We start from the raw sequence: 13,323 nt of genomic DNA on the forward strand, positions 1-13,323 counted from the left end.
TTTTTGGCTGTGTCTCATCGCCACCCTCAGTCATATCATAAACAATTTATTGAGAGACATCCAGGGCTACAGTGACCCTGCAGAAGTTGACCCTGTGGTTTGGTTTTCCACAGCTTTATGGCCTGTCTTAGTACAGGAGGAACTTAGTGTCATCAGAGGAATGAGTAGATAGCATATCGTTCAGGCTTCAATTACCTAAAGTTAAAAACCAAAAGGGATAGTAGTGGATTTTAGCACATAGTAGTGGCTCGGTAGTTCTTTAATAAATGCACAAACAAAATTCTTCAGTTTAGTCATTTTTACTGCAAGGTTTTATAGAATGAGCAATTGTATTGCCTTTGATTTAGGTGAATCCAAAATATAACAAACTTTTCTCCATGTCTGTTTTCAACTGAAATAAACCTCTTTGTCTGCCTCAGGGGATGCCGGGATGCTTTCAGCCTGGGATTTTTATCATGAAATGTCCTTTATTCAGCAAGGAGTTTTGAATTTCTTGTTTGCATCCAAGGCCATTGTCAGGTTTAGTTTTGATTATTGCCAGTATTCCTGCTTCTACTAGCCCTTTTTCTTCTTTTGCACATTTGTCATCTTTTTTTTTTTTTTTTTTTCTTTATTCCTCCCAGTTCTAGGGCTTGAATTCAGGGCCTGTGCGCTGTTCATGAGCTTCTTTTTGCTCAAGGGTAGCACTCTACCTCGTGAGCCACAGCACCACTTTGAGCCTTTTCTGTTTATGTGGTACTGAGGAATCAAACCCAGGGCTTCATGCATGCTAGGCGAGCACTCTACCACTCAGCCATATTTCCAGCCCGTTTGTCATCTTTTTGTTCTGGTAGAATAGTTAGTTGAATAAATAAGAATGTGGCTGATTAAACATGTAAGAATTATATCTAGAACTGAAATGAATGAGTCCTGAGTAATAGCCAAGAGAGAGTCTCCTGTGAGTCCAATTTTGTAAGGGTTCTTCCATGCTTTATGTAATATTTTTATCTTATTATTATTGGACATGTTCCAGATAGTTGAGCTTGCCAGATAATTGATCTTGAAACTTATACAATAGTTAATTTACACATTGCATAACATTATCCAGAATTATACGTCAAAGGGAAAGCTTTCTTGCTAAATATCTCCTGAGAAAGTGTTTCTGGGAAGACTAGGTGTGACTGTGCATGCCTATAATCTCAGCTACAGGGAAGCATAGGTATGAGAATCATGGTGAAGGCAAAGCAAGAGAACTTATTAAAAAAATAAGTAAATCACAAAAGGCTGGGGGCATGGCTGAAGAGTAGAGCACTTGTGTAAAAAGCATGAGCTCTGAGTATAAACTCCAGTACTGAAAAAAAAAAAGTACTGCTGGGAAATTTATTTTGTTTTACTTAATATACTAGTTCAGCAAGAGTTCCAGGTGAGCAGCATCAGATAAACTTGATTGTAGAAATGTGTTATCCAAGGAAGGAGGTAGGAATATTGAAAACCCAGCACTGGTATGTTCTAGATCCTCATCAGAAAATCCCCTGCCTGCCCTTAGTGCAATGGTGTGGGTTTCCCTTTGCCATTTTCGTGTTTTATGGCTGGAGTGTAAAGAACATTCCCTTTCTCTTCTCTGAAATTTGGGCATGTTGCCTCCATCTTTTTTTTTTCTTCAGGAACGTCATAGTTTAATAGAAAGCATGGATGAGGATTGCTGAGGTTGTTTGAAGTGAGTCAGTATAGCTCAGAAAACTTGAACTACAGAGGCAGAGTGAGAGTCTCATGCAACTAAGGGACATAGTGTACAAAAAAAAGCCTTTAGAGCTAATTTTTCTGTCAAGAAAGTGTTATCCAAGGTACATCTATACAACAGGTATTATATTAAGAGTTTGTGGGGGGGGGGGGTTGGGGGGATCATGGGGCTTGAAATCAGGGCCTGTGCCCTGGCCCTGAGCTTTTGGGCTCAAAGCTAGCACTCTACCACTTTGAGCCACAGCACCACTCTGGATTTTCTGGTGGTTAATTGGAGATAAGAGTCTCCCAGACTTTCCTTCCTGGACTGGCTTGGAACTGTGATGCTCGGATCTCAGTTTCCTGAGTAGTTAGGATTACAGGTGTGAGCCACCAGCACCTAGTTTCTTAAGAGTACTTTTAAGGGCTGGGATGTGTAGGTCAATGGAATAGCATTTGCCCAGCAGGCATGAGGTCCTGGATTTCACCCCCTCCCGCCCACACACTAAAAATAAAGGGTCAATATTTAAATTTTATACATTTTGGACCATGCTGTCTACCTGTTGGTGTCCATTCTTTCCAACTTAGCCAGATAATTGCTTGTGAGTTTATTGAAGCTTCTGTTAACATGATAAATGAAATGGATCCACTTACTCTTCTAAAAAATGAGTTATTCAGCTTTGTTTCTGAAATTTCTTTCCACACGTCTATCACTTTGGCCGCTATTAAACTTTTAACTAAATACTTTTTTTTGGTGGGGGGGGCAGGGAAGGATTCCTCAAAATGGGTCATTATTTGCATTGTCTTTTGGTTTGTTCGATCTACTTTTAAGGTCATGCAAAAATGACATGACCCAGTGATAACTGAATTGCATGGTTGAGGTCAGAGACAGCCCAGGGAAGTGACCTTCTTTCCTGAGCCACCTGAGCCCACCCTAGAACTCATTGACCCACACATCCAACACTTGTACACAATCAATTCACACTGCCTTCCAGGGAACCAGCCTCCTGCTACTTTCATTGTAATCTCATCATTCAGGGAGCTGGGAGCTATCAGCCACTTCCACTGTGCTAAATGTCAGCAAGGCTGACCCTGAGGACAAGAGGTAGAAAAGCGAGAAGAGACTGTTTACAGGAAACACCAGATCCCGAAGCCTGGGTAGTTAGGATTATAGGTTTGAGCCACCAGCACCCAGTTTACCTATTTTATATCCCAGAAACACTTAACTAGTATCATATAAGTGGATTTGATAGTTTGGATAAATTAGTGGCTTTTTGTTTTTAACTTATTGAAATACTGAAAGGTTGTAACATCCTAAGATGAGCATTAGACTCATGTTTGAGTTTATTAACTTGCCTTAAATATTAACATCTTGTTTCTGTGCTATCAGGGGTATGGGCATATGTCATAGACAGGCTGGACCTGAACTAGTACTTACTTGTCTTGCCATTCAGGGAGAGTTCCTTTCCAGGTGAGATATTTCCTTCTTTCCTTTAGGAAAGTGTCTTAGATAGGACCACTTTGTTTGCTTAGAGACAAGATGATTCATTGCCTTCAAAGTCTTAAAAAAATATAGGTCCTGTGGTTTCTCTTATTTGCAATAATTAGTATATGTCTAGGATAATCTTATCAGATTATCCTAATATACTAATCTTAGCAGAAAAGCTCAAAAGCTAAATACATATGAACATAAAAGACGGTGCTAAGTGAAATGAACCCTAAGAAGTGGACACAAGAGGTTTTTCTTTGTCTTGTTTTTAATGTACTATGCGATTTTTTTTGTTTCTTTTATATGTTCTTCCTCCTATGGTATATCCCTGTTGTCACTGTACTTGATCTTGGTACCTTGCATCTTGTATATACATTTATTTAATTTGGGGAGAGGAAGGGGAATAACAAAAGGTTGAAACAAGGACACAGGATGACCCACTGCAACAACAATACTCACAAGATACTAGGTTGGAAATGAACTTTACAACTTTGATGTGGGGGGGAGGGGAAGAGTAGGGGAGGGAAAGGATAGTAGGAGAAAAACAAACAAGGGGGTAACATTGCTTGACAAGAAATGTACTCATCACTTTACTGACATACCTGTAACCATTCTGTACAGCATCTTTGCAAGAAAATAAAAATTTAAAAATATAGAAAAAAAGAAAGTCTTAATATTAGGCTATAATAATGTGAAATGAAACTTTGGTTGAAATAATGACTTTTCTATTTGTGCCAAATGGTGTTTCTTGAAAATGTCTGAAGGTATCTTTAATACCATATTACCTTCTATATTGTGTCCTAATCTTTCCCCATTATCAAGAGGCTGATTGTTCTATATGTCCTTGAATTTGGCTAAGATCTGGAGGAACTTTGATCATTAGATCCTGTCTAGGCATGGTGGTGTGTACCTGAGATTCCATCTATGAAGGATTCCAGCCTGAGGCTAGCCTCAGTATGAGATCCTATCCAAAAGATAACTAAAGGAAAAAGGGTTGGGGGTACTTGCCAAATAAGCCTGAGGCCCTAGTACTATAAAAAATTCTAGTACTATAAAAAAGAAAAGCAGAACACAGTAGAAGTGACACTGTGCTAGTTCTTGGTGTAGCTCTTACCTGAATTTGATTCATGATCTTCCATAATTATTAAAGAGAATCCCTGATCATCCTGCATGCTCACTGTCAGAGACAGCATTCTATAGATGAATCATGCACTAATTAAGACATAGAAAAAGGCTTATGGAGTTACTTTAGTTCCCAGCCCTAGCCATTCTTCCAGTGGACAGTCACCATTGGATTATCATCTGAAGTTGCTATCTTGTATGTCAAACATAATTGAGTCTTCAGATGACTGCCACCCCAGGTGATTTCTGTGTGAGAAATCATATCCAATGAATCATGAACTATGAAAGTACTTTAACTCTTGAAATAGAGATGACTTATACTTGCTCCATAAAAACCTACAGCCCATTTGAAAACTTCAAAGTTGAACACTGAAAGTTAAAGATAATATTGCTTTTTTGTTAGACTCTAAGTTCCTATATGTAAGGAAATATGGCTGTTCAACATTAAACACTCAGTTGAAAACTGTTTAGACTCACTAGGTATGTGTAGCCAATAAATGTTTGCTAGACAAATGGTTCTTTCCTTTCTATTATTAAACTCAGTCCAATTTTTCTACTGAATGAAATGTCTATGCATTTGCATGAGTTATTTTGTAAATTGAAGTTGTAATCCTAGTTCATGATTGCCAAAGAATGTGTTTCTGATGAGTGGACAAGTTTCAGCGTATACTTATGAAGTGATTAGTAATGCTGAACCTTATATAAGGCTTTATTAACACTACCTATGCATGTAGGTGCATACACAGACATTTACACGCAAAACAGGCCAACTTTTCTTTAGTTATTAACCTACTGGTCTGAGGTGCTTTTTTGGAAGCTATGGTACAGAATTTATATCCTTCTTGGATGTATCTTACTCTCTGCAAAAGTTTAAGTCATACCTAAACTCTTAAACACACGCAAAGGCTTAAATGTAAATCTAATTTTAGGAATAACTCCGAGGGTTGCCAGTTCCTCAGAGTAAACATAAAAAGATTCCATTTCAGGTACATTTTAAAGTATCATATAGGTCCATATTTGACACTATGCCAAGAAAGTTAAAAGTGACAATTTGCTCTCCCAATGTGAATCTGAATGTGAGCACTTGACACGCGATGTTCACGTAGGATTCTCACTGTAATGAGGAGGAAACTGAAGTCTGAGCATGTGCTGGCATATCTAAGGATGCACAATGAATAAAGTAGATGGATTTGACTGCAAAACTGCAATTCCATAACCTGTAATCCTGACCATGATGACATGCTACCTTCTCTAATGTAGAATACATAAAGAAATTTATGTACACAAACCCTTAATAAGGGCCTTGTGGCTCAAAATGTAACTAGAATGCATTCTGTATTTGTCATTCTGATTTGTAAGCTGCCCTGCCACCAACTTTCCCAGATGAACTTCTACATCTTCTCTGAACCCCAAGTATCACCCAGCGGATTTCCAATTTGGTAGGATAAGCTCTTTATTTTGTGTCATCTTATATTTCAGGATTCTTTCCTCTTCCTCCCCAAGAAAGACAATGTTCACTAGGCATACCCTGTCTGGAATCCTCTTAAACCTGGAGCAAGCCCCACTGCTCCTCAACATCATAGCAGGGACCATTAGCCATGCATTGAAGAGACTGTTACTTATCATTGCAAGAGAGGATATCCTAGAAAGTCAATTGTCCCTCTTACTCTCCACCATTAGTGGGTCTACTACTGCTTCCTGTTAGAGGGCTGCAGAGGTCCTCTGTGATCTCAGGTAGCATCCTTTTCCCTTGTCAGTGTTACATTAGTGCATAGAATCCTATTTTTTGAAAGAACAAAGTTTACTTATGGCAGGTACAATTGTACTTGGTAAACTGATTTGTTGTTTAGTCTTGTATATTCAATCTTGTACCAGAAAACCAACTTTTAAACGTATTTTGGAATTGGGCCAGGTACTGGTGGTATCTCATGCCTGTAATCTTAGCTACTCGAGAGGCTGAGATCTGAGGATTGCGATTCAAATCTAGCCCAGGTAGGAAAGTCTGTGACTGTATAATCTCCAATAAACTACTAAAAAGCTGAATAGGAGCTGTGGCTTATGTGGTAGAGCACTAGCCTTGAGCAAAAGAGCTCAGGGGCATTGTCTGGGCCAAGTTCAAAGTGGGTGCGTACACACACACACACACACACACACACACACAACTTTGAGTTAGACTTAATTTTCATTATTGAAATTAAAAGTGTTTATAGAAATACCACCATCCACAAAACCTTTCAATTAGAAAAGGCTATTCTGGGGTTTTCTTTATGCAAGTTTGGGGGATTTACTTTGGGACATTTCAGCTGACAGACTGTTTAATTAACTAATTTACTTAGCATTCTAATGAGGATGAGCATAGATTCCACTCTGCCCAGTGTGTCCTTCTGGCCCTTAATGCCCTAGTGTGGAAATCTACACACCACTCAGAAGACAGATCTTTGGGACAATATCAGTGGACCAATCTCATATGCTGGTTTATTTGCAACAGCTTGAGGCTTATAAGAAAACAAAAGAAAACTATAGCAGTAGTAAATAGTGAGCAAATAGTACAAATTGTCAGTAACTATTGAGATTTTGTAATGCCCCCCTCCATTCCGCAGCTGTTTCCCAGCTTCACCAGCAGGTGTCACTATAATCACAGAACAAACATTCCACAGCATGGTAGGTAACTTTTATTTTTCTAGTATAATAATTTAAAGTATTTACACACTGCACACTGTCTTACAGATACTTATTCATATTCCTATGAACCACATCTAAAGATTTCTTTCTAAAGACTCAACACACTGGGGAAAAGAGGGGTTTTCAAGCACAACGGAGGACAAAAATTTTGAGTCTTTTAAAGACAGCCATGTGGAGCATCTGCAAAACCCAGTGTTTCCCCCATGCTTTAAGCTCTCCTGGGAGACTGCTACAGCCTATCCACGTGTTGCCATTATCTTGGTTAAGAAGGGTATCGTGGAACAACACGTACACAACATTTTCTCTAGGACCTACAAAATCCAAACCCAGTCCTTATCTTGAGAAAGGCTTGTATCTCCAAGTTATCTTGGGGACTGAAACGTTTTTTACAAAGACAATGATAAAGGGAGAATCAATCAGCAGATTGCCACTAATGCTAGCAATGCATGGTGCTCTTTATGCATTTTCCAGTTAAAGGACACACAATACAACCCAGTTTTGTTTTCCCAACTATGAGAGGGGGTTGTTTGGTTCACTCTGAAAAGGACATAGAAAAGTCTATCATTGATTTTACTTCTTTTACACAATTTGTACACATACAGTGGCTAAAATTATCCTCTATATTTTCCCTCCTATTTTACTCAGTTATGAGACACTGCTAGCTCACGACGGCTTCTGAACTTGGCACGTGGCTCTACCGGTGAATACAGGCAGCTATGGTTCAGAGCTCAGTCCTAATCTAGCTTCCATAATAGGATTTTAAAGGATATTTCAGAGTTAAGTTCCACCTCTTCGGAGTTGAACCTTTCCAGAGTAAGAATCAGGGTGCCTTCATTTTTTTCTACCAAGCTGGCTAAGATTATTCTACCATCATCAGAGGCAGAGGCTTGGACCTTGAGGTGAACTCACAATTCCACCAGTGAATTTTGTACTGGTATGTGAAGTAGAATGTCATAAAATGAGATTTCTTTGCTGCCAGCCCGGGCTTCTGCCAGTGCCACTGGTCAATAGGCCAAAGGCATGGATGAACCAAAATGAAAACATTATTTTGGTCTACATTAAGCTAAAATTATGAGAAGTACAAATTGCATCACCTTTTCAAGCTGAACATTTACATTTAGATGTCACGACCTAAGCCTACCTATTCTGAAGTTAACTTTGCTATTCTCGCTTCCTTTTCTTATTTCCCTTTTGCAAGGGACGTCAGCAATGGATGTGAAAAATCAAGATCATTTTACTTCTGAGGGATTTCACTAAACAACCTAAACAACTGATATCCAATTACAATTAAGAGGGAGAAATCTAAGGAAGGAAAAACTATTTGGGACACACAATATTCAGCAAGAACATCAGGACTAGTGAGCATGCACAGTTAAGTGCTCACCAAGTCAGGTCAAGGAAGATTTTCTGTCCTAAGTGCTCTACTATGTCATGATGCATAGACACAGGCCGAGGACTGTGAGGAAGACAAGAGAGGGACGTGGCAAGGAAGACTGGAGAGCTTTGTGATAAAGTCTGGGCCTCCACATCAGAAAAACTAGCAGAGTCCAGTCCTTGGTTGAGAAGGGCTTCCTGGGGTGGACATGCACAATGGTGCTTGAGGCCCAAATAGCCAAAGAAAAAAAAATAAAGAATATATGGGCCTCCATGAATTACAGTGGCAAAAAACAAGGCATGGTTATTAGTAAATGTATGATTTCATGTTTTTGTTTAATGATGAGTAGTTAAAAGAGAAAAAAGTTACAATTTAAGCCAGGGCACAGGGGGAAATAAAGTCTAAGAGCTCTACTGAAGTTGACAAGAAGCCTGGTATTTACCCTATGACATTGCCATCACCAGACCTTTTTATTCCTACAGTAATAGTGGTTTCAGATGCGTCAACCTGAAATACCATGTGTGTTCATATGGACAAGCAGCATCGAGAGGAGCAAAGATTGCAGTGACATCCTTCTGCATTCTGAAAAAGAGACAGCTGTTAAGAGGACTCCTTATGGGGCTCAGTGTGTGAGAGTCAAAAGCACTTACAGTGGAAGAGATAACTGTCCTCTCGAGAGGGCAGAAGGGGTAAAGACGCCCTTCAGAGGGAAGGAGGCCACTCCACCAGGACGTGGCTGGTGACAGATCAGTAGCAATGGGAAGGGCAAGAGGGAACAGCCAGAATAGCTACAAACAACTGGTCACCTGCAAAGGGAATGCTGTGTATGGTGTCTTTGTATGTGTAGTATACATAGTAACCAGGTACACACATAAATATTTAATATATAAAAAATAAAGTGCTTTCTAACAGGTCCCTAGGCAGGGACATTATAAAACATTTCACAAAACTGCAAAACAAAATTGATACAAGCAAAAGAACACTACATCCAATGTTATGTGAAAACAGCCAAACGCCTATGTACAATCTGGTGGTGTCCAGGACAAACATCCTGTCATATACATGGTATATACATATATACTCTTTCACTCAATATATTATGACAATATATATTTTTAAAACTTTGTTATAGATAAAAACAACCACAACAACAAAACCAGAACAAAACAAAAACCAACGACCAACCCTACAAAAACACGAGAAGGATGAGGCATGTGAGTCCCAGGCTGCCAGGCGGGCTGCTGCCTCTGCGCGGAGTCCCGTTGCTGCTGCTGGGGAAGATGTGCCAGCGTTCCTTCCTCGGGTGCAGCGCCTCCACGTCCTCCAAGGCACTGTGGGCTGCGGCAGTGAAGTTGGCATCACCGGTGGTGAGCAGGTCAAAGACACAGGACTGGAAGTAGATGTCCTTCACAGGCATCTTCTCATGACACTGAGAGTTGGCAGTCTCCAGTGTGTACCCTGGCCAGGCTTGCACCAAGGAGGTGTGAGGCAGACTGTGCCCTACGATGGCAGACACCTGGCCCTGCCCGTCATCAATGCGCTCGCTCAGAGGGCAACCGTTCACACACAACTGCAGGTCCTGGCTTTCCTCATAGGACATGGCCAGCTCCTCTGGCATTCGAATGGCAAGGGTCAGGTAACGACCCAGCTGTCTTACAAACACGGTGGTGCCTATGTAACGGGCGTGCATCTCCACGTACCGCCCGCTCTCCCTCTCTACGATATGGAGGCTCTTGGTTTCGCCATCCCCACCACTGGTGGTGCCATCCACAAAGGCAGCTGGCAGGTCGTCTGTCACAGCTTGGTACACTTTCTGGTCAGTACACTCATGGTGAGCTTTGAAGATGATGGTGATCTGTGGGAGAAACACGGGCAAGTTTAACACATGGGAAGGAAGAACTCCATTCGGAGTTGAATGGCTGGAGACAGAATCTCCAACTTCAATTCAAAAAGTGCTGCTTCACAAATAAATGGTGAAAATAAAAAGTCCCGTGTGTTCAGAATGAAAATTTAACATGTATCCAGGAAATGTGAATCAGTAAAAAAACATTAACAAAAAACGAACTCCCTTTCCTAAGACAGAGAAACAACAGTGTTGTTATTGGGATATAAGCATTTCTTTTCTTCTTTTTTAATTTCTTTTTTTATTGGTTGTGGGGCTTGAACTCTGGGCCTGGGTGCTGTCCCTCAGCTCTTCAGCTCAAGGCTAGCGCTCTACAACTTGAGCCACAGCAGCACTTCTGGTTTTCTGGCGGTTTGTTGGAGGTAAGAATCTCACAGACTTTTCTGCCCAGGCTGGCTTTGAACCATCACCCTCAGATCTTAGCCTCCTTAGTAGCTAGGATTACGGGTATGGGCCACCGGCACCTGGCTTTATTCTGAATTTCTGTCTCCTTCCCCAAATGCAGAAGCCATGGCTCTGGCTTCCTGTCTAAGTTACATAGAAACCCAAAAGGAACCTGTAAGACTTAGGGAACATTATCTTGGCCGGAAAGTTGCTTTCTGTGAAGACTCCTCACTAGCCTAGCCCCATATATATCCATTCATCACTATGAACAGTATCAATATCGAGCAATGAAGGAGAATTGGGGTGGAGGGAGTGTCAGCAACAGCTACCAATCATGTGACTCAGGAAAGATTTCTCTTAAGCCCTTAATCAAACGTTTCACATTACCAGCTAATCCCTGTGACATGGAAATCATTTGGCAAATACAGCTCCCAAGCGTTGGCAGAGACCAAAGACTCCAAACCTAGTTACAGCAAATGTTTTCTTCAAACAGCAGCAGGGTCCTTCAACTCCTCTAGCAGCTTCCCTATCAACTCTCAATACCTCACAGCCCCAAGGGAATGAAAAAGTCTCCCAGAAAATATAAAGGCTTCACTGCAGCAAACTCCTTTTTTCCCCTGTAGAATTCTTTAACTGGAACAACTATTTAATCAACCACCACCACAACAAAGAAACCCAAACCAAAAAACACTTGAACCTTCAGACACCTTTGTGTCCAACATGGTGGGGGGAGAAAGGAAATGAGGAAGACAGGGGTTTCAGGGTCACACAGAGAGGGAAAGGGCTGTACTTGGTAATTGAGGAAAACAGCTTCTTCCTTCTTCCTTTTGCAAAGTGATCAGGTGACTTCAGCCAAGAAGGAAGGCGGATAGATATTGGTGCAAACACCCTTCTAGCTCTGGCTAGGAACTAATCACAATAGACCCTTGTTAAAAAATGCCAGAAAACGCCCCCCCCCCCCCCAAGTCCTTTCTACCACCGTCAAGTTTATGTCTGAAGGCTTTCCCCAGCTCAGCCAGCATTTGCTCACACTATTTAATTCCACATGTTCCCACTGGTGTTACTTGACTGGAATTTTCCAGCCATTTCATTTTACTTCAGCCAGTTTTAGAGCCAGATCTGAACCAGCTGCACTGTAACAACTGGTTAAACTCATATCCGTTGTTTGCAGCTGCAACTAAAAGCCAGACAATGTGCTATGAGAGAATGCTGGGCTTTCTCTCCTCCTAATTACTTAGTCACAATTTGATTTCACTACCAGCCTTCTCATATTTCAACATCATCTTAACAACTCAAAGGAGGTGAACTAGAGATTTCAGGAAATTTGCTGTGCATCCAACCATAGTACCTTCCAGAGTGAATGGGGTTTTGAGCTAGATATCTAATGGGACTATAAAATAGATTTATTTGGTGGTTCTAAAATCAGTTTGACAAGTACTTTTCTTTCCCTCCCTCCCTCTCTCCCTCCCTCTCTCCCTCTCTCCCTCCCTTCCTTCCTTCTCTTTCTTTCTTTCTTAGGCACACTAGGATCTGTTGCAGGTGAAAAGATTACCTCAAGTAAATTCTACACCTTGAGGGTGAAGGTTAGCAATAGAGGTGATAAAAATAGAGTCATGGACTTTTTATATAGTCACTATCCTCAACCATAACACACTCAAAGGTTGAATAAAGTCTACAACAACTATTAGTTTCTAGTCTAATAAACTTCAAGTTTAATCAACACAGCATTATTAGCAAGAACCAGCACTTAAACAAAGACGATTTGCTTCTGTTAGGACAAAGCAGAGATACTCAATTCCAAACAAGTTTCCAAAAGGACAATCTAAATCAATATTAAGATGAGTGAAATAGTTCTGTGTGTCAAACCACACCTGTGTTTTTTTCATTAAGCACACCCATTTCAACTCAGGAATCCCACAAGAGTCCTTTCAAGCACCTCAGGTTTGTGTCCTCTGCTATGCCTTTGACCCTACCTAAAATACCACACTACCGAGAATATCACATAAAGAAAGGCCTGACTGCTTCTCTAGCATCTGCACTTCTGAAATAATTTACTTCAGATTTTGGTGTCTTTCCATTTTGCTAGTAGTGTTTTTCTCAATGAGAGCATTATGGCAATACTTCTCTTGATGTTCCTTTTCTTTGTCCTATTGAGTGAGAGAATTCTCACACAAAGCATCTGCATAGAATTATCTACGCAATCAACAAGCTGAGGTGATGAATTGATCCCAAAACATGAGCCAGTTTTCCTGAGATCACCTCTGTAGTTTAAATTAAGAGGTACCGAACAAGTATCTGGATATATCATCAATGTAAATGTAAAAAAGTCTGGGTAATAGTTGCATATGACTTGAGTTTGGTAACAGAATTTCATTCCTCAGAACAATTACAATGCAAGCTCATAAAAAGCAAGCACTCAGCTGTGAAGAGCAAGAAATTCATTTTCAGACCAGCTTCCTCTTAGAAAGTTAAGATTCGTTCGCTCTTAAAAATTCTTACTTCAAAAACCGTTAAAATTTAATTGGATGTTTGGAAGGTTTAGAAATTCCAAACATTTTCTATTTCCAAATAGCAGCCATCACAGCAATATTAAAAAAAAAAATTCCAAATTGTATTCTAAAGCTTTCATACAACATTTAAAAATTTAAAATCATCAGTTCTGCGGTTCAC

The 13,323-nt window shown here is 40.4% G+C and overlaps 1 protein-coding gene across 2 annotated transcripts in view; it reads right to left on the reverse strand.

The window, feature by feature from the left end:
* Nucleotides 1-6,958: 6,958 nt before the first annotated feature.
* The window catches only part of Rgmb (repulsive guidance molecule BMP co-receptor b), a 30,250-nt gene continuing 23,885 nt past the window's right edge, over nt 6,959-13,323 (reverse strand). For both annotated transcript variants that reach the window (XM_042690984.1, XM_042690983.1), the window contains exon 5: nt 6,959-10,221. In XM_042690984.1, the coding sequence (XP_042546918.1) occupies nt 9,553-10,221 (669 nt within the window). In that variant the 3' untranslated portion in view covers nt 6,959-9,552. The remainder of the gene's footprint in view (nt 10,222-13,323) is intronic.

This window comes from Dipodomys spectabilis, unplaced genomic scaffold (genome assembly GCF_019054845.1).
Source record: "Dipodomys spectabilis isolate Male_0828 unplaced genomic scaffold, ASM1905484v1 ptg000140l, whole genome shotgun sequence".
Classification (NCBI taxonomy): Eukaryota; Metazoa; Chordata; class Mammalia; order Rodentia; family Heteromyidae; genus Dipodomys; species Dipodomys spectabilis.